At 45.4% G+C, this 22,462-nt stretch overlaps 1 protein-coding gene across 2 annotated transcripts in view; it reads right to left on the reverse strand.

Moving 5' to 3' along the window:
• The window catches only part of crhr1 (corticotropin releasing hormone receptor 1), a 297,757-nt gene that overhangs the window by 34,688 nt on the left and 240,607 nt on the right, over positions 1-22,462 (reverse strand). For both annotated transcript variants that reach the window (XM_077212216.1, XM_077212215.1), the window contains 4 exons: positions 18,245-18,305; positions 15,893-15,965; positions 10,261-10,346; positions 1,667-1,802 (listed from right to left, as the gene is read on the reverse strand). In XM_077212216.1, the coding sequence (XP_077068331.1) occupies positions 1,667-1,802; positions 10,261-10,346; positions 15,893-15,965; positions 18,245-18,305 (356 nt within the window). The remainder of the gene's footprint in view (positions 1-1,666; positions 1,803-10,260; positions 10,347-15,892; positions 15,966-18,244; positions 18,306-22,462) is intronic.

A 22,462-nucleotide genomic window follows, 5' to 3' on the forward strand; every position in this document is an offset into this window, starting at 1 on the left:
AGTAAATTATTAAACTATTTAAATGTACATTTATACTGACATCTACTATGTTTTGCAACGATCGAGTAACTATTAATATATGTCTAAATAATACGATGTTACGATGGTGTAAGGCTCAGTTAAAAATATGTCTTATTTAGACATATAGTAATAGTTACTCAGTGTGTTAACAAATGCTTTATTAACAGGTATTCTTACTGTAATCCGTGATTGATTCAGGTAGTTATAAAAAATTTAGTAGTTGTCAGTAACAGAAACCAATCAGCTACACTATGTAGATGATGATGCAATAGCTACCAAATTGAGTCAAGGACAGCGCCATTGCCATCGCCAGCGCCATCTAGAGTTTCATGCCAGAACATGGTGGGGTTTTATTTATTTATCCATTATTAAATGATCTGTCTTTTTAGTATGTTATCAACATTTGCTGTTTTTAACATTAAGTAAGCTTTGAGTCACTTTTAGTCTTTATAAAATTTAATAAAAATCTGTTTTTGATGAATTTCTTTCCATTGTCAAAGTGTTGCCTTCAGGCAAATGCCTAAAAAGGACCTCCTCAAATCTTAATTTTCAAAATAGTTATTTTATTAATAAGATACTTTTCAGCATAAGATCCGTTTCAGCATGTTTCAGATTAATAAACCGTTCGGCATGTTTGTCTAACAAGAGTACCCTAACATCCAATTTTCTGCACAGATGAATTATCATTCCCATGAGGAGTTGAACAGATGTTGGGCCAGATGAATCTGTGGAAAACATGGCTTCAACATCCACGAGAGACCCCCGGGTCACACCAGGAAGCAAATGGTGCAAAACAGGGGATAGAGTTGACCTTGTGTGCTTCGGGTGACATGAACAACTGTGGATTGATGTGAGAAATGCACCACAAGGAAATGGAATGACGATTTCCGAACACGTGGGCGAGACTACATAGAAAACGAAACATTAAGCTGTGCAACTGGTTAGACCTGATTGTTTATTGCAAAAATAAATGCATTTAGTGATTAGTAGAAAGAGCTGCACCACTTCAGCATGTGATGTTTCAGCACAAAACCGGCATCTTATTCATTAAGCACCTGCAATCCAGTTTAACCAAGAGCTAAATGCACTTAAATAGCACTGAGCCGTTAATTTATATTCTGTCATTGTCATTATTCAATGCAAATTAGGCTTCTTGGTGACTTATTCAGACTTTGTTATGATGTGGTTTTGTGCCCTGTCTTGTTCTATGGTTCCCTGTCTTGTCTATTAGTTATCCCGGGTGTTTCTGATTTCCCACGCCCCCTTGTTTAGCTCGTTTTTCCCTGATTATTTAAGCCCTGTGTTTCAGTCTTGTCTTTGTGAGTTCTTGTCTATTGTTAAACGTGATGTTGGTTGTTCCTGTTCCCGAGCCCTGTATCCAGTCTTGCTTGTTGTAAAGTTTGTAGTTTGTTAATTAAAGCGTGTGCTGCAGTTGGATCCTGCCTCATCTTTACTTCAACCGCACCTCGTTACAGACTTATTCATTAACTCAGCACTTTTTTTTTGTAAAAGAAAGCATGTGCAAATAAATAACTCTTATTAGTGGGTACAATTAATTCTCAGAATTTCAACCTCTGAGTTGTAGAGATCAGATTCAGATCTGTTTTTATCACAATTAATATGGGTCAAAACTGTGCTTGTTTACCTGAAAGGACTCAAGGAAAGAGTTGAAGTATATGAAGACAATCTGTGAGATCTCATCCTCGCCAGGGTTGACAAAGAACAGCATGTATGTGATACCCAGCAGGGGCAGAAGAACCAGTGTGGCTTTTACTGCTTTCCTGTGAGATTCAGAGAAGAAGAGATGAGAATATGGAAACCAGACATATAAATAAAAGTCATGTCTTCAGATATTGCGATATTAAAAACTACAGTAATTTATGCCCTACTAGTTTTAATAAAATAATAAAACATAACCATTTCAAACAGGTTTCCAGAACGTTGTACTAAAAAATAGACACAGCTTTAATGTTTTAAAGATATGTTAAGACTTTAGAGGAAATAAGTCTAGTGTAATCTAATCTTAATGCCAGCATTTACATTTACAGTATAACTTCTCAGATTTTCAACCTGCTTTGTATTGTTACAATGTCGGTAGCAGTGGATTAGAGTCTGGGTATTCATGGTATGCATGTGCATATGGGTCTGGGAGCATTGGAGCCTGCATCCATAAAGATTTGACGTCATTCGCTTTCACAGAGATTGCGCAGCACACACACAGAAACCTGTTGTCAACGCTGCCCGCGACTTTATAGCTTCATTACTGAAACTACATGCTACATTATATGTACATGCTAGATTATATTTCTCAGCAAGGAGATGGAAGCATTGCTGTTCCCTTTCAAGGTCCCGAGCACGCGCTGCGGTTTCTTCCGCTCGGGCTGAGGCACCAGTACTGCATCTATCCAGTTCCGAGGAGCTGGATGCTGTTAGTATTAGGGGAGATGTGGAGGATTCGCCACCTCACACTCCCGAAAATGATGAGCTTGTGGAGGTTTTAGCTAGAGCTGTAGAAAAACTCAGCATTGAATGGCCAATGACTAGACAGGAGTCTGTTTCAAAATCAAAATTAGATGAGAGATTTTTGCCATCACGGGTGCAACCTCCACACCGGTGTCTGCTGTTTTTTTCATGATCTCCACACTGAGGTGTCAAAATCGTGGAGAAAACCGGCTTCTTATAGAGTGTTTAGTCCCCAGACTTCCACATATTCAAATATTATGGGGGCTAGGGCTTATGGTTATGGTCCTTTGCCTCGGGTGGAAGAGACGCTTGCGAGCCATCTCTCCTCCGATGCTGCATCATCCTTTAAGGCACCGGCATTACCCACCAAGCCTCTAAGAAATACTTCGGCTTTGGTGGGTAAAGCGTATTCGGCAGCAGGTCAGGCTGCGTCATGTCTGCATACTATGTCTATCTTGCAGGCATACCAGGCTGACCTGCTGAGGGACGTGAGTGAGAATGAGGAGGTCAGTGCTGACGTAGTTCGCGAACTGCGTCAGGCTGCTGATTTATCCCTGCGTGCCACCAGAGATTCGGCCAAACTAGTGGGTCGATCTATGGCAGCTCTGGTGGCCACAGAAAGACATCTATGGTTAAATCAGACTAACATAAAAGAAAAAGAAAAACCTTTCCTTTTAGACGCTCCTCTCTCTCCCCTGGGTTTATTTGGTGATGCTGTAAATTCTGTTATCGATAAATTTCAGGAAGAGAAAAAGAAAACAGCAGCTTTTAAAAAATTTCTCGCGTTAAAATTTCACGTCCCTGGGGCTGCTGGGCGGGAGCAGCCCCGGCCGACTACGAGCTCGTCACATAGGGCGCAGAAGAAACAGAGTGTCGCGTCTCGTGCTCCCCCTGCTGGACAGTGGGCTCAGCCGCGGCACTCTCAGCCGAAATTTTCCAGCAATAGACCTGATCTGAGGACAGTTATATTAGCTAAGAAGGCTTCGGCTAAGAATAAGTCCTGACGCTGCGGCGTGCAGGACACTGAGGGTGGTCCCCACCGAGGCGGAAAGGTATTCACCTCTTTTTACGGTGCCCATTCTTCCTCGGTGCCCTCAGGGGCCTGTTCTGCCAACCCCGCCTTAATGTTGGGGCGCAGACGGTCCCAGCGAGCGTTTTCCCGAGGGACGCTCGCCCCCTCTGAGGGGGGTCTCAGAGCAGTTAAGCCAGTTGTTCCCTGCCGGTGCGCCGTTACAGGGCGCTGTGTTTGCTGCTCAAGTCACACCAGAGGCCAGTCTCGAGAGACTGGTACCCTTAGTAGAATTTCTGGCAGAGTGGAAAAGCCTTCCAAAAAAATCTCAGTGGGTCCTGCAAACAGTAGAAAAGGGTTATGCTATCCAATTCAGGTGTCGTCCACCAAAATTCAGCGGGGTTCTGCCCACAGTGGTGGGCCCCGAGCAGGCTCTGGTAATGGAACAAGAGGTGAAAGCGCTCCTTCAAAAGGAGGCTATAGAACAGGTTCCTCCTCCCAGTCTGGAGTCAGGTTATTACAGCCGATATTTCATTGTTCCAAAGGAGGATGGGGGGTTGCGTCCAATTTTAGACCTGCGCCTGTTGAATCGCTCGGTAGGGAAGCTAAAATTCAAGATGCTCACTATCAAGTAGATCGTGTCACAAATCAGATCCGAGGACTGGTTTGTCACGATAGATCTAAAGGACGCGTACTTCCACATTTCCATCCTTCCACAACACAGGAAGTTCCTGAGGTTCGCCTTCGGGGGGGAGGCGTACCAGTACAGGGTTCTTCCATTTGGCCTAGCTTTATCTCCCCGCACTTTCACGAAATGCATGGATGCAGCATTAGTGCCTCTGAGGCTTCAGGGCATTCGTATCCTCAATTACATCGACGATTGGTTGATTTTAGCTCAGACTGAGCAGATGGCGGTTCGGCATCGAGGTGTCGTTCTCGCTCATATCAGAAAGTTGGGGTTGAGGCTGAACGCAAAGAAAAGTGTTTTATCTCCTTCTCAGAAGACCACTTTCCTGGGTGTCATTTGGGATTCGGTTTCGATGCGGGCGCAACTCTCTCCGACCCGCATCGCTTCGATTCTCTCAGCTGTGAAAGGTACGAAAGCTAGGCCAGCTACTTACTGTAAAGCAGTTTCAGAGACTGTTGGGTCTGATGTCAGGAGGGTCTGAGCTCCCGGTCAGGAGGGATCTACTCTCCCAGGCGGTCGGCACGATACTTCACCCCCGCCCAGAATTTTGGAAACTGTGGGCTTGGCCTCTGAGGGGGCCCAGCTCACAAATTTAGGTCGCTCAACCAAGGTTGTTGAGACCATTCTTCACTCCAGAGCTCCATCCACGAGGAAGCTTTATGCATTGAAGTGTGTACTCTTCACTTCTTGGTGTGGAGAACACCTGCAGGACCCAGTTAACTGCCCAGTGGGTGCAGTGCTGGAATTCCTGCAGGAGCGCTTCTCCACAGGGTTATCCCCCTCCACACTAAAGGTGTATCTGGCGGCACTAGCTGCTTACCACGTCCCTTTCAGTGGAGATTCTCTTGGGAGACACCCGCTTATAAATCGTTTTTCTTCGTGGCACTTTGAGACTGAGGCCAGCAGTTCGTATGAGGGTGCCGACCTGGGATCTGGCCATTGTACTAGATGGTCTTTCCCTAGCTCCCTTTGAACCTATCAAAGAAGTTTCCTGAGAAGTATCTCACTTTTAAAACTATCTTTCTTCTTGCTATCTCCTCACTAAAATGAATAGGAGACTTGCAGGCTCTTTCGGTTTCACCCTTGTGCCTGGAGTTTTCGCCTGGCATGGTTAAGGCTTTTCTGCATCCTAGACCAGGTTACGTTCCCAAGGTCCCTACTAATGTTGTTAGACCTACAGTTCTGCAGGCTTTCTGTCCTCCTCCATTTTTGTCGTCAGACCAGGAGAAACTTAATTTACTCTGCCCGGTTAGGGCGTTAGACGCTTATGTACACAGAGCTGCCCTGTGGAGGAAATCAGAACAACTTTTTGTGTGCTTTGGGCCACCTAGGCAAGGGTGTCCTGCGTCTAAACAAAGAATGAGCAAGTGGGTGGTCGAGGCCATCTCACTTGCTTATGAGTCGGCTGGTCAGCCTTCACCTTTGGCTGTACGAGCCCACTCTACCAGGAGTATAGCTGCTTCTAAAGCTTTATTGTCAGGAGTTTGCCTGAGTGATGTTTGTGATGCGGCTGGATGGTCTACACCGCATACTTTTATTAAGTTCTATGACCTAGACTTAAGCTCTACCCCTGGGGCACAGGTGCTCTCGTCCTCTGTGCGCTAGTTCTCACATGACGGTCACTTGGTCCTATGGCGACATGGGTATTCGCGTTCCCGCAGCGTTCGACGCAGCTCGAAGTTACCCTGAAAGGGAACGTCTCTTTTATGTATGTAACCCTAGTTCCCTGATAGGGAACGAGACGCTGCGTCGTTCTGCCATACTCCAGGCATTCCCGTTAGCGCTTCCTTCAGGCCTATCAGAAGCTGATGCGCTTGTGTTTTTGGGGTGCTTTATAGTTTCCTGGTCGATGACGTCACCCGCCTATGACGTTCCATCTCTCCATTGGGCTGATTCCATACGTGCTTCATTATGCACAACGCAGGGGCGTTCCTGCAGCGTTTGACGCAGCGTCTCGTTCCCTATAAGGGAACTAGGGTTACATACGTAACCGAGACGTTTTTTGACCGCAGTAAATGCGGTTTGATATTCAGATTTAATTTGGCTATAAATCCGTTGTGTGCTGTCATAGATGTACAAATAATATTGTATGTCGTTATTCATGATTTGTGAATCCTCCGTTCCGGAATCTGTTGTTTTCACAGTGACTCTTAATTTTTTAATGCATACCAGGGTTTTTCCTGCATAGACAGTTATGAGGCGGCCGCCTCCGTCAAATTTCGTGCCTCTCGACAAAACTCGCAGTCACGTGCTCATATACACTTTTTCCACCGTGACAGTTCTGTCGCGATTCCCGCTTATGTCCATTCTCTAACCATGTAGTTTGCCGATAGTGCTGCACGGATCATAATCCGCGGGTCGAGTAATAAAAACATTCCATTCAATTGAGGGTGGATGACAGCTAAATGAGTGTAATAAAGACACGGAACTCCCATCATGGTACCTAATGTGCGGACGGTAACAAAGTTGCGCTGTTGAGTCTCGCGCAGTTATTTATAACATTAATTATAGTTAAGAAACCTACACACGACCAGTGCTGTTTTCCTGACTGCCATCACGATTGAAACCGAGATATTAATTTCATAACAGTTCAATAAACAAATAGTTAAAATTAAGTTACTTACATTTTTAGACTTTTTTTTTTCTGTTTTAGCAGCGAAAATAGTTCCAAACAACAGAACCATATCGCGTCTCACAGCAACACTCATCCATGATTCATTACTGAATCATTCAGCGTTTTGAACTAATCGCTTGAGTCAAAGATTCAATTGCCCATTATTAAACCGCCTCATTCTGAATCAATCAGCCGTTTGAACGAATTGTTTACATTAATGACTCAATGACTCGCTCATTAAGACGGCCGCTTGCCGCCTCCTACTGGCGGTTTAGTTTAAGTTTAGGTTAACTTTTCAACATTCCTTGTATATTCAAAAAATATTCAAAATAATCTCATTTAATACAGTTATAATTTTTCAATGTAAATTATTTAATTTGATTGAAACAGCCTAGTGTCTTATTATTTTAATTGAATGTATTGATAAAATGTAAGAATTTTAAATGAAATGTAGAGCATACATTAAATAAAATTAGGGGGAAATGCCCTTTATAAAGGTACAAAAAATTGTTCTGATAAGAGTGTTTTCAAAAATGAAACATTGACAATAAGTTTAAAGGGAGTAAAGCCTCTGTTTAGGCTATAAAGAAAAAGCAATTTTGCCAAAGGAAGAACTTTTAATTTAAATAAATGTTAATTGTGTGATATGTTACATTATTATCATGCTTAATTGAATAATTGTAATGTGATGATCAGATGCAGATATCTAAATCAAAGAATATGGGTGGTTGGCGGGTGGATTATTATTTATTTTTAACAACAGATTCGAGTGACTCAAAGTGCACCAGATTAATGACTTTATCTTTAAAATGTACAAAATTTTCTCATGGGGGGGCATGCCCCCGGACCCCCCTAGTGTTACAATTTTACCACCTCTGCCTCATTTTGAGCCAGGAAAAACCCTGCATACACAGAAGACTGAAACCAGTGTCACCCTGCCCTGCTTGATTTGTGATTATTTATTTTTTTCTCACAGCAAAGCACGTGTTTGTAAACCCCTTGGTAAGTTCGCTTGTCAGGAATGTGAAAAATAGGCCATCTCCTAATGTTTAAGGTCTATTTCCAATAAACACGCAGACCTGCGTTAATACACAATCACTTGTTTTAGATTGAGCCTGATGTCTGAAAACTTTCATTATCGCATTTTATCATATTTCAGTGTTTCTCACTGCTCTCTTTTTGTTGTGTAATAATGAAAAAAACAGGCTGTGCTAATGAATAACGCTCCAAGCCATTAGATAAATCAGCTTATAATTTAAAAAATTGTCATCTAGTCGGGTCATATTAGGCTCAAATAGACTATTTGTAATTTGAGAAATTTTTCAAAATACATTTTTGGTCAGTTAACCATTCCTTGAGTTTTTTAATTCACTATTCTGATTTGTGAAAGGTTTCACAGTACAGTTTTAGTCAGTTAACCCTTTCCGGCCTATCTAACATCACTATGTGATTTGTAAAAACTTTCACAGTACAGTTTTGATCAGTTTACATTTCCAGAGTGCCTAACTTCACTCTTCTGATCTGTCAAAAAATAGCACTGAAAAGGCTTGGAGAATTTTTTTTTTATAGCTGACATTATTGCATATGCATTTGTATAAGTTTGCCTTTCAGACACAACATTTATGGGAGGAGAGTATTTAAATTAATCAAAGTGATTTTCTAAGGTTAGTCAATTTACTGGTATTTGTGCTATTGTTTAACACCCCCAAAAAAGCATGTCTTAGACCAGACGATAATTTGCGCTGCTCTTGGTCTGCGTCTCTGTTCTTTAATGTTTGTATTCACATCGTCAGTAAATCACCTGCAGAACTTTCCACTCCCATCTGCGTTTTATGGGATTGCGCTCTCACACTAATTTGCCCTGTTTAATAAAGCTGGCCCAATGTCATCTCATTTTTTTTCTACCAAGACTGGTCCTTACTTTGTAAAGTCAGTTACATAAAAAGTAAGATTGGCCTAATTTGTAAGCAAGACAGATTACCTCTCGTCTAACTGCTACTATAGTTGGTCAAACTTGTTCTTCAGACTTCATATAGAGACTAAGTTTTTGCAACCGGCCCCTAATTTCCATTTGATTGACAAATATTATTAGATTTAACACAAATTTCACAATATATTCTACATAAAATGTTATTAATAGAGCATTTTTAGCCAGGTGGTGTCTGATTAATGATACACAGAGTAATGCCACAATTGCTAATATACAAAGAGTTCAACGCTATGACATTGAGATGAATTTGGTTTAATTAGTATGTATTGCATTTGCTATGGGCGACTGACTGTGACTGTAAAGGACATCAGTCATAGCTGAAGGAAATATGAGTATCACACACACACACACACACACACACACACACACAAACACACGCATGCACGCATGCACGCACACACACACACACACACACACACACACACACAGAGAGAGAGAGAGAGAGAGAGAGAGAGAGAGAGAGAGAGAGAGAGAGAGAGAGAGAGAGAGATCCTCAACACATCAATCATCCATCAATCCCTTCCTCTCTTTTTCACACAATAGTTTGGCACAGTAACTAACAGCTTATTATAAAGTTCCAGAACTCAGAACAGACACAAAACATGTCTAAATTCAGCATCCTCCTCCATCTACCCAAAAGGAAAGCCAAATCACAGCGTGGAATGTTTTGGATGTTAAAATATCACATTTTAATATGCAGAGACAACTAAATGTAAGCCACATGATTTACCCATAAAGTGTAAACACTGTGTGCCTATTAAAATTGCTCTGTTAGTCTGAGCCTCTGAGCAGCCCAACACTGCAACATTTTCATACACAATAGAGTTCTGCTTTCCAGATTCATATTCTAGCTCTAAATTCTTACTGTATGTCAGCAGTTGTCTACTATTCTATCCTTTTGTATTCATTATTATTTCACATAAGGAGTTTAGGATAAGCATCCGACGTAAAGTAACATTTCCTACACTAATTTTGAGGGAAATTATCCAGAATTTTGGCTTTAAACTTTGTAAAATACAGTACCCTGTTTGGTGTCATCTTTTAACAAGGATGTGTTAAATTGATCAAAAGCCATAGTAATGGTGTTCTTTTGAACTTTCTATTCATCAAAGGATCCTGAAACAAATTAAGCTTCCACAAAAATATTAAGTATCACAACCTTTTTCAACATTGATGATAATAAGACATTTTTCCTGAGCATAAGTGCTTATTAGAATGATTTCTGAAGGATTTCAGAAGAAAATTCAGCTTTGCCATCACAGGAATAAATTACATCTTTAAACAGTTTTTAAATCATAATAATAATTCACAATATTACTGTTTCACTCTATTTTTGATCAAATAAATGCTAAGTGCAGCTCTGGTGAGCATAAGAGACTTTCAAAAACTTGAAAAAATCTCCTAGCCCTACAATGAGCAACCTCTGAGCAAAACCTGTCTTTTGGGATCTGTCTGTGCTGAATAATCTATCTCACCTGTACTGAATGGTTTCTGAGGTAGTGGAGGCCCTCAGTTTAGTCATCAGGATCCTCACAATATTGAAGAGAAAAATGAAATTAATCTAGAGATGGAGAGGGAGATAGAGAGAAAAGGCACTCGATTTTACACAGTATAATGGCAAATATGAATTATCATCAATATGAAATTACACACATAAATCATGGAAGACATAATAAGACTCATGCGAAAGAGGAAGCAAACAAATAAAAAATGCTAAATTACTTGTAAACACCAAATCTCATGAAACATTTGTGTAAGTGGACATGAATCGTCTCGGTTACGTATGTAACCCTAGTTCCCTGATAGGGAACGAGACGCTGCGTCAAACGCTGTGGGAACGCCCCTGCGTTGTGCGTCATGAAGCACGTATGGAATCAGCCCAATGGAGAGATGAAACGTCATAGGCGGGTGACGTCATCGACCAGGAAACTATAAAGCACCCCAAAAACACAAGCGCATTAGCTTCTGATAGGCTTGAAGGAAGCGCTAACGGGAGTGCCGGGAGTATGGCGGAGCGACGCAGCGTCTCGTTCCCTATCAGGGAACTAGGGTTACATACGTAACCGAGACGTTCCCTTTCAAGGGAACTTCGAGCTGCGTCAAACGCTGCGGGAACGCGAATACCCACGTCGCCATAGGACCAAATGACCGTCATGTGAGACTAGCGCACAGAGGACGAGAGCACCTGTGCCCCAGGGGTAGAGCTTAAGTCTAGGTCATAGAACTTAATAAAAGTATGCGGTGAAGACCATCCAGCCGCATCACAAACATCACTCAGGGAAACCCCCGACAAAAGAGCTTTAGAAGCAGCCATACTCCTGGTAGAGTGAGCTCGGACAACCAAAGGTGAAGGCTGGCCAGCCGACTCATAAGCAAGTGAGATAGCCTCAACCACCCACTTGCTCATTCTCTGTTTAGACGCCGGACACCCTTTCCTGGGTGGCCCGAAACATACAAAAAGTTGTTCTGATTTCCTCCACAGGGCAGCTCTGTGGACATAAGCGTCTAATGCCCTAACAGGGCAGAGTGAATTAAGTTTCTCCTGGTCCGATGACATAAATGGAGGAGGACAGAAAGCCTGCAGAACCGTAGGTCTAACAATATTAGTAGGAACCTTAGGAACGTAACCTGGTCTAGGATGCAGAAAAGCTTTAACCATGCCAGGTGCAAATTCCAGGCACGAGGGTGAAACCGACAGAGCCTGCAAATCTCCGATTCTTTTTAGTGAAGAGATAGCAAGCAAAAAGATAGTCTTAAAAGTGAGAAACTTCTCGGGAACTTCTTCGATAGGTTCAAAAGGAGCTAGGGAAAGACCTTCTAATACAATGGCCAGATCCCAAGTCGGCACCCTCGTACGAACTGCTGGCCTCAGCCTCAAAGTGCCACGGAGGAAACGAGTTATAAGCGGGTGTCTCCCAAGAGAAACTCCACTGAAAGGGACGTGGTAAGCAGCTAGTGCCGCCACATACACCTTTAGTGTGGAGGGGGATAACCCTGTGGAGAAGCGCTCCTGCAGGAATTCCAGCACTGCACCCACTGGGCAGTTAACTGGGTCCTGCAGGTGTTCTCCACACCAAGAAGTGAAAAGTTTCCACTTCAAGGCATAAAGCTTCCTCGTGGATGGAGCTCTGGAGTTAAGAATGGTCTCAACAACCTCGGTTGAGAGACCGGAGTCTATGAGCTGGGCCCCCTCAGAGGCCAAGCCCACAGTTTCCACAATTCTGGGCGGGGGTGAAGTATCGTGCCCCCCGCCTGGGAGAGTAGATCCCTCCTGACCGGGAGCTCCAAAGGAGAACCGTCCAGGAGAGAAATCAGGTCCGCAAACCATACTCGGGCCGGCCAGAACGGGGCTACTAGTAGTAGACTGACCCCGTCCCGGCGGACCCTCTCCAGAACTCCTGGTAACAGAGCAATCGGGGGAAAGGCGTACAGACGTGACCTCGGCCACGGCTGCACCATAGCATCCAACCCCAGGGGGGCTGGAAGAGTGATGGAGAACCACCGATGACAATGAGTGGTCTCCTTGGAAGCGAATAGGTCCACCTCGGCGCGACCGAAACTCAACCAAAGGAGCTCCACCACCTCGGGGTGGAGTCTCCATTCCCCTGGCCTCGGCCCCTGCCTCGACAGGGAGTCTGCTACCACATTCAAATACCCAGGGAGATACATTGCTCTCAGAGATAGTAGCTTCCCCTGGGACCACAGGAGGATCTGACGGGCCAACTTGTAAAGCCGGCGAGACCGCAGGCCCCCCTGATGATTTATATAAGAGACCACCGACGTGTTGTCTGATTGAACTAACACATGATGGCCTCTCAGGTCTGTTAGGAAGTGTTTCAGAGCCTGAAACACAGCCAACATCTCTAGACAATTTATGTGCCACGAAAGATGATGATCCTGCCACAGACCTTGGGCTGGGCGACCACTCATGACCGCCCCCCACCCTGTGAGGGAAGCATCCGTCGTTAGCGTTATGCGACGACAAAGAGCCCCCAGCACAGGACCTTTGGATAGGAACCAAGTTTCTCTCCACATGACCAGAGCACGAAGGCAGCGCCGCGTGACTTTGAACGTGCGGAGCGGATTTCCCCTCGGGGAGAATCCCTTGGTCCTGAGCCACCACTGTAGCGGTCTCATGTACAACAGGCCGCAAGGTATAACGTTGGACGCTGCTGCCATCAGACCCAACAGTCTCTGAAACTGCTTGACAGTGAGTAGCTGGCCTAGCTTCACTTGTTTCACAGCTGAGAGAATCGAAGCGATGCGGGTCGGAGAGAGTCGCGCCCGCATCGATACCGAATCCCAAACGACACCCAGAAAAGTGGTCTTCTGGGAAGGAGATAATACACTTTTCTTTGCGTTCAGCCTCAACCCCAACTTTCTGATATGAGCGAGGACGACATCTCGATGCCGAACCGCCATCTGCTCGGTCTGAGCTAAAATCAACCAATCGTCGATGTAATTGAGAATACGAATGCCCTGAAGCCTCAGAGGCACTAGTGCTGCATCCATGCATTTCGTGAAAGTGCGGGGAGATAAAGCTAGGCCAAACGGAAGAACCCTGTACTGGTACGCCTCGCCCCCGAAGGCGAACCTCAGGAACTTCCTGTGTTGTGGAAGGATGGACACATGGAAGTATGCGTCCTTCAGATCTATCGTGACAAACCAGTCCTCGGACCTGATTTGAGACACGATCTGCTTGATAGTGAGCATCTTGAATTTTAGCTTCCCTACCGAGCGATTCAATATGCGCAGGTCTAAAATTGGACGCAACCCCCCATCCTTCTTTGGAACGATGAAATATCGGCTGTAATAACCTGACTCCAAACTGGGAGGAGGAACCCGTTCTATAGCCTCTTTTTGAAGGAGCGTTTTCACCTCTTGTTCCAATACCAGAGCCTGCTCGGGGCCCACCACTGTGTGCAGAACCCCTCTGAATTTTGGTGGACGACACCTGAACTGGATAGCATAACCCTTTTCTACTGTCTGCAGGACCCAATGAGATATTTTTGGAAGGCTTTTCCACTCTGCCAGAAATTCTACTAAGGGTACCAGCCTCTCGAGACTGGCCTCTGGTGTAACTTGAGCAGCAGACGCAGCGCCCTGTAACGGCGCACCGGCAGGGAACAACTGGTCTGACCGCTCTGAGACCCTCCTCAGAGGGAGCGAGCGTCCCTCGGGAAAGCGCTCGCTGGGATCGTCTGTGCCCCGGCATAAAGGCGGGGTTGGCAGAACGAGCCCCTGAGGGCACCGAGGAGGAATGGGCACCGTAAAAAGAGGTGAACACCTTTCCGCCTCGGTGGGGACCACCCTCAGCATCCTGAACGGCTTGGCGTCAGGACTTCTTCTTAGCCGAAGCCTTCTTAGCCAATATAACTGTCCTCAGATCAGTTCTACTGGGAGAAGGCTTCGGCTGAGAGTGTCGCGGCTGAGCCCACTGTCCAGCAGGGGGAGCACGAGACGCGACACTCTGCCTCTGCTGCGCTCTATGTGATGAGCTCGAAGACGGCCGGGGCTGCTCCCGCCCAGCAGCCCCAGGGACATGAACTTTAAGGGGAAGAAACTTTTTAAAAGCTGCAGTTTGTTTCTTTTCTTCTTGGAATTTATCGATAACTGAATTCACAGCATCACCAAACAACCCCATGGGAGAAAGAGGAGCATCTAAAAGAAAAGCTTTTTCTCTCTCTTTAATATTAGTCTGATTTAACCACAAATGTCTTTCTGCGGCCACCAGAGCTGCCATAGAACGACCCATTAATTTGGCCGATTCTCTGGTGGCACGCAGGGATAAATCAGCAGCCTGACGCAGTTCGCGAACTACGTCAGTACTGACCTCCTCACTCTCACTCATGTCCCTTAGCAGATCAGCCTGGTATGCCTGCAAGATTGACATAGTATGCAGACATGACGCAGCCTGACCTGCTGCCGAATATGCTTTACCCACCAAAGCCGAAGTGTTTCTTAAAGGCTTGGTGGGTAATGCCGGTGCCTTAAAAGATGATGCTGCTTCGGGGGAGAGATGGCTCGCAAGCGTCTCTTCCACACGAGGCAACGCACCATAACCATGAGCCTTGGCTCCCATAATATTAGCGTATGTTGAAGTCTGGGGACTAAACACTCTATATGACACCGGTTTTCTCCATGATTTCGACACCTCGGTGTGGAGATCATGGAAAAACGGCAGGCACCGGCGTGGAGGCTGCACACGTGACGGCAAAAATCTCTCATCCAACTTTGATTTAGAAACAGACTCCTGTCTAGTCACTGGCCATTCAATATTAAGTTTTTCAACAGCTCTTGTTAACACCTCCATAAGCTCATCACTCTCAGGAGTGTGGGGTGGCGAATCCTCCACATCTCCCTCAACACTAACAACATCAAGTTCCTCAGAACTGGATAGCATTGGTGCCTCAGCCCGAGCGGAAGAAACCGCAGCGCGTGCTTCCGAACCCGGGACTGAGGCACTGGATCTCACAGGTGAAGGGAGAGATAAGGCAGAGCCCGTCTCAAACCCCGCTGTGAGATCCATCTGCGATCCCCACGATAAGCGCCGCCGCTCTGCCTCGGCAGAAGCGGGACCCGAACCGCGGGGAGCGCGCACCGAACCGCTCTCCTCAAAGAGCGACCGGCGGGAGCGGAGCGTCCTTAACGGCAAACGCTCGCAATGCTCACAGTCTGCTCCCTCGAGAGCAAACTGGGCATGCTGAACTCCCAAACAAACAACACAAAGATCATGTGTATCCCCGCTCGTTAAATAACGCGAGCAGGGAGGAACACACTTTCTAAACTGCTGTTCGTCCGCCATAATCTCTCAATATATATATATATAGGGATAAATTGTTTGTGTGGTGCAGGGTATGTAAGACAGACAATATCACACAGGGACAGATTCACATGTAGCGCGACTGAAAGCACAGAAGCTAATGCGCTTGTGTTTTTGGGGTGCTTTATAGTTTCCTGGTCGATGACGTCACCCGCCTATGACGTTTCATCTCTCCATTGGGCTGATTCCATACGTGCTTCATGACGCACAACGCAGGGGCGTTCCCACAGCGTTTGACGCAGCTCGAAGTTCCCTTGAAAGGGAACAAGACTGAGCTGACTCACCAGTAGGACAAGGATCATGGGACCCTGGTAAATATAATCAGTGTAAATCCCGGCCCGCTTCCCAAACCAGCACCTGCACAGAAAGAGTAAGATCCCTTACTTAATGATGAAGCACCTAAAGTTATTATAAAGTATATATATATTATTTTCACCCCATTCTTTCAGATTGCTTAACTGCTTAACTGTTTATCTGTGCAACAATAAAAATGGATTTGGAGATAAATGTTTATTATTATAGTGCAAACAAGCCTAGTAAAACAAGTTCAGTAAAGTGATTAAAGACGATCGACTGGAAAATATCTAAAAAGAAGCTTTTCCATAAAAAGAAAATAAAGAAACAAAGCAAGGAAGAGAAGGAAAGTAGGGCAGATATGCACCAGATTAGTTATTCTTACAGTTTCAGTTGGGTACACGGCATAATCAAGACTGTCTCGGGTAAGTGTGTCAGTTTTACAGGAAGGGTGAAACATCTGGGTTTTGGGGATACGTCTGAATGGCAAAATGCTGTCATTTGTGGAGCTCAACCAAAGAGATACACAAATCCATCTAGGTAAAATAAGCCTCAGTTGTTGTTGTTTTTTTGTTTTGTTTTTTAAATACGCATGTTTAAACAATACTTTTCTGGGGTCATCTACATCTGGTTGGGGTTTGCCCTTAAGGTCAAAGAAAATTACATTGAGATAAATTTGGTTTAAGCAGTTGGTTTAAGGGCAAGGCTAATCCGAAAAGCATCTAAGGGATTAATACATTTTAAAAACTGAACACCCAGAGAAGATGTACAGCCATTGAAATTAACAACATAATCTGTGTACACTTGTATGGTTAGCTGCATTTTATAATTATCATTTAGCATTGTTTTTTCCTTTCTGTGCATAGTTGTAACCCATTTTTGAGAAGCGCTGCTCCACAGTGTTCAGCAGATGTAAGTGAGAAGGTGAATTAAAGAAGTGTTACGGACTGTTAACAGAGACTTTTTAATAATGCAAAAATTAGTTTGTTTAGTTTGGTAGCACTCCAGAGGCTCCATTTAACAACAATTCACACATTAAGTTTAAATTTGGCAATGTTTCTTATTTTCTATACACAGTCTAAAGGAAATAAAAAGGCCCTTCCATCCATCCATGCATCCACCCATCCTTCCATCCAAGTATTCATCCAAAACATCCATCCATCTATCTAAACCATCCATCCATCCATACATCCATCCAGACCATCCATCCACCCATCCTTCCATCCAAGCATCCATCCAAATAATCCATCCATCTATCTAAACCATCCATCCATCCATCCATCCATCCATCCATCCATCCATCCATCCATCCATCCATCCATCCATCCAACCATCCATACAATCAATCCATCTATCCAAACCATCCATGCATCTACCCACCCATCCATCCATCCATCCATCCATCCATCCATCCATCCATCCAGACCATCAATCCATCCATCCATCTATCAAAACCATCCACGCATGTACCCACCCACCCATCCATCCGAACCATCAATCCATCCATCCATCCATCCATCCAAACCATCAATCCACGCATCTACCCATCCATCCATCCATCCATCCATCCATCCATCCATCCATCCATCCACAAATTATTACGTACACTATCAACTTACTTGTGACATAATGCCACAATAATTCTAATTAATGTAACTATTATTTAATTCATATTATACATGGTAAAACTATTAGTATTTCATGTGCAGAAGACAGTAAATCTGCAAAAATGGTGAAAATATTTTCATATATTACAATAATGCCATATTTCATGCATTTAACCCTAAATATAAATCCTGGACAATGGATATTATATACCCCTCTACCCCTATTTAATATGAATAAATTAACATTTTTCACAATAAAACATTGTTTCTTTGTAGTGTCCCATCTTGGGACTATAGAAGTTAATGTGGGCTTTAGTAGAATATCCGCCCTAATCCATTCTTTAAAAGTGTCTAATAAAATACATTTTCATCAATTGTTAGTCATTTGTTAGTTTTTATTATAAAAAGTATTTTTATTTAGAAGATCTTTTAACTGTATTATATCAAGTCTTGAATACTATTGAACTCTGGGATGTTTACATTAGTGTCACTCATCAATTTCGTGAATAGCAGGCGTTAATTAGCATCACTTACAGAACGATTCTCTGGCTTTATCGTGGATCGATTGTTTAATGAGCAAGAAGAGGGTAGATGATGGAGATAATTGGGGTCAATCTAACCTTTAATTGCTTCTATTGTAAATGAGGTGAGGGAGTTTGTGTGTGTGGAGAAAAATGCAGATATTATACAGAGATAAAAAAGGAAGAAAATGACAGAAAGCGTCAGCAAACTCACTTTTCATTGTCATAGTACAGCTTGCCAATGGCCCATGCGACGATAATGGGGAATGGAATACCTATGGAAAAAGCAGAGCAAATTTCCACTCGCTTACTTTGTAAATCAAAGACATTGAACAAACAGTATAATTGATACTATTAAGGGACTGTGTGATAAATCCTCTGCAATGACTCATTTGCAATGCATTTTTAATAAGGAAAATCCATGGCTTGTTTATTCGCATAATAACTCGCCCATGGTTCAGAAGAGAACCTGATCAAATTGCAGTCCTCATTAGTGTAATTATCTACTAATGTAGCTGTGTCTCTTTTTCAAGTTATTAATCAAAAGTAATTTAATCAATGATGTACTTTAAAGGCAACATAAAATCAGAACTGATTTTCTTAGTTCATGTAATGCACAATCCTGATCTTGCTGTGTTTGTCTCCTTAAGGCTTTACTGTACATGTAGTTCACCCAAAAATAAATATTCTGTCATTAATTACTCTTTTTAAAAAATATATAATTTTCTCTACTTTCGTTTATCTTCGGAACATAAATGAAGATATTTCTATCCATTCATTGACAGCTACACAACTACCAATTTGAGGCTTCAAAAAAATAAAAAAATAATGAGATTTTTAAAACGAATCCATATGAATTGAGTGGATTAGTCCACATTTTCTGAAGAGACACAATCACTTTATATGATGAACAGATTTAATTTAGGCTTTTATTCACATATAAACATTCATCAACGCACACATCAGTTATGATAAACGAAAGCTCAAGCATGTTCGCTTGACGTGTGAGAACCAGGTTCACGTGTCAAGCAGGTATGGTTGAGCTTCTGTTTATGTTCACTGATCAATGTTTAAATGTGAATAAATCCCAAATTAAATCTGTTCAGCATACAGTATGAAGCGATCATGTTTCTTCAGAAAATTTGAACTAAACTGCTAAATTCATATGGATTAGTTTTACAATGTCTTTATGAACGTTTTGAAGCGTCAAAGTGGTAGTTGCGTAGCTATCAATGGAGAGTACAGAACGTCCTGGTTGCGTATGCAACCCACCGTTCCCTGTAGGAGGGAACGGAGGACGTAGTTGACGGTCGACTGAAATGGGATCACGCCAGGAGCCTATTGTCTTCGAGTATTATTGAACGAGCCAATACACATTGGCGTGCAAGATCTGCATCTCACACTCCGCCCCGCAGCGCGGGTATAAATACGGAAGTAGATGCACGCACCATTTGCTTTTCGCTGAGGAGCCGAGCGTAACTCGGAGTCAGCGGTGGTCCAGCGGTAGTGGCAAGGGGACTACGTCCTCCGTTCCCTCCTTCAGGGAACGGTGGGTTGCATACGCAACCAGGACGTTCCCTTTCAGTCGATAACGTCAGACGTAGTCGACGGTCGACTGAAATGGGATCACCCTTTGAACACGCCACTAACGCTGCCACCTTCCAGTGCCTAGACAAAAGCCTTCTGATCCTCCCGACGTTTTAGCGGAAAAGGACAGGGCTTAGGCCAGGAAGTCGCTGCTGTTCCACAAGACCCACTCAGTTAGACTTGGTAACACTGGGAAAGCGTGTCCAACCTCGGAAGGAAGGGACGCTGCGGAAGCCCAACCAACCCCGAAAAAAGGGGGGGGGGGGGGGGGGGAGGGATACGCATATGAACTGGGCGGAGGACCGGGCAGTGTAACATATGGAATATCACTGGGGTGGCTCCAGCCTAGAGAGGGGGGAGACAACACCGATTTACAGTGACGGCAGGACTCTGCCAAGGGAAAGACACGGGCTCACCTTGGGGAGCCGTATCGTGGAAGAATACACATATGGGGTCACCATAGGGACCGCAACATATGGACCCAGCCTAACACGGGTTCCACACTGCATACGAGTGGTAGGCGTAACACCGGACGTTCCGCCACGTCCGACGTTGGAGGGGTGCGGAGGAGCTCAACAGGTTCCGGATAAGGGAATTCAACTGGAGCAAAATGGCGCACGTATCTGGTCCGTAGGAGGGGAATGGCGCAGCAAGCCGACACTGAACCGGGGCTCACGGTGTTACTGGCTTCTATGAGAAGAGAGCACACGGCAAGCAACCGGTTCGACACGTAGGCTATAGAATCTAGCAAACGTATTAAGGTGTCGCCAAGCCCGCAGCTCTACAGACATCTGTCAGCGAGGCACCCTGTGCCAACGCCCAAGAAGCGGCTCCTTGTGGAGTGAGCTCGCAGTCCGGGTGGACAGGGTTCACCTTGGGACTCATACGCCAAGATGATGGCATCCACTATCCAGTGGGCCAACCTCTGCTTGGAGACAGCCTTTCCTTTCCGCTGATCTCCGTAACAGACGAAGAGCTGCTCTGAGGTCCTAAAGCTTTGCGTTCTGTCCACGTATGAGCACAGAGCGCGAACGGGGCAGAGAAAAGCCAGGGCTGGGTCTGCCTCCTCCGGGGGCAGTGCTTGCAGGTTCACCACCTGGTCCCGAAAGGGGGTGGTAGAAACCTTGGGCACATATCCAGGCCGGGGTCTCAGGATAACGTGAGAGTTAGCCGGCCCGAATTCCAGGCACGATTCGCTGACCGAAAATGCGTGCAGGTCCCCTACCCTCTTGATGGGGGCCAAAAAAAAAGCAGGAGAACTGTCTTTTGGGACAGAATTTTTAACTCTGCTACCTGCAAAGGCTCGAAGGGCGGTCTCTGCAGTGCGGTTAGATAAGTCCCAAGAGGGTATCGAGGGGGGGCGAGGCGGATTCAATCTCCTCGCTCCCCTCAGGAACCTGACGATCAGATCATGCTTCCCCAGGGATTTCCCGTCTACTGCATCATGATGTGCGGCAATAGCGGCAACATACACTTCGAGGGTGGAGGGGGACAGCCGACGCTCCAAAGCCTCTTGCAGGAAAGAAAGCACAGAAATGATCGAACACCTTAGGGGGTCCGGAGAGGCAAACAGATCTATCTGTGCGGCCCCGAAGTGGTCCCATATCAGCTGGACCGCCTGGGGATGGAGTCGCCATTCCCCGGAGGCCACAATCTGTCGTGACAGCTCGTCGGCGGCACGATTGAGCAGGCCAGGGATGTGAACGGCACGAAGCGACCTCAGATGCTTCTGACTCCATAGGAGGAGGTGGCGGGCGAGTTGTGACATGCGACGGGAACGTAGACCACCTTGGCGGTTGATGTACGCAACGGTCGCCGTGTTGTCCGTACGGACCAGTACATGCTTGCCGAGCAGCGTCGTCTTGAGGCGTCTCGAAGCAAGGAGCACTGCTAACAACTCGAGGCAGTTGATGTGCCAATGTAGGGGGGGCCCCGTCCAGGTGCCAGCTACTGCATGCCCGTTGTACGTGGCCCCCCAGCCGGTGTTGGAGGCGTCTGTGGAAACCACAGCATGCCTGGACACTTGTTCTAGGGACACACCGGCCCGGAGAAACGAAAGGTCCGACCACGGGCTGAGGGTTTGGAGGCAGGCCCGGGTGATTTTCACACGGAGCATACCTCTCTGCCACGCCCACCACGGGACTCGGTCGTGAAGCCAGTGCTGGAGTGGTCTCATATGAAGCAGGCCGAGCGGCGTAACTGCGGCTGCGGCTGCCATATGCCCCAGGAGCCTCTGAAATTGTTTCAGAAAAACCACTGTACTGCTCTTGATGAGATTCAGGCAGTTCAGCACCGGCCGGGCGCGATTCTCTGTGAGGCGCGCTGTGTGTTGGACCGAGTCCAGCTCCAAACCGAGAAAAGAGATCCTCTGCACGGGGGCGAGTTTGCTCTTCTCCCAGTTGACCTGAAGACCCAACTGGCTGATGTGCTGGAGCAGCAAATCCCTGTGTTCGCATAACTGCTCCCGAGACTGCGCTAGTATGAGCCAGTCGTCGAGATAGGCCAGCCCGAAGGGTAGGACTTTGTACTGATACGCCTGACCCTCAAACGCGAAACGCAGGAATGGCCTGTGTCGCGGCAGGATGGAGACATGAAAGTACGCGTCCTTCAGGTCTATCGCTGCAAACCACTCTTGGGCACGGACACATTGGAAGATGCGTTTCTGCGTTAGCATTCTGAACGGGAGCTTGTGGAGGGCCCGGTTCAGGACTCGCAGGTCCAAGATTGGTCGTAACCCACCACCTTTCTTGGGTACAATGAAGTATGGGCTGTAAAAGCCGGTCTTCATATCGGCTACAGGCACCGGCTCTATCGCGTCCTTCGCCAGCAGGACAGCGATCTCCGC

This window comes from Siphateles boraxobius, unplaced genomic scaffold (assembly GCF_051911475.1).
Source record: "Siphateles boraxobius isolate OS27281-9 unplaced genomic scaffold, OSU_SipBor_1 66, whole genome shotgun sequence".
NCBI lineage: Eukaryota > Metazoa > Chordata > Actinopteri > Cypriniformes > Leuciscidae > Siphateles > Siphateles boraxobius.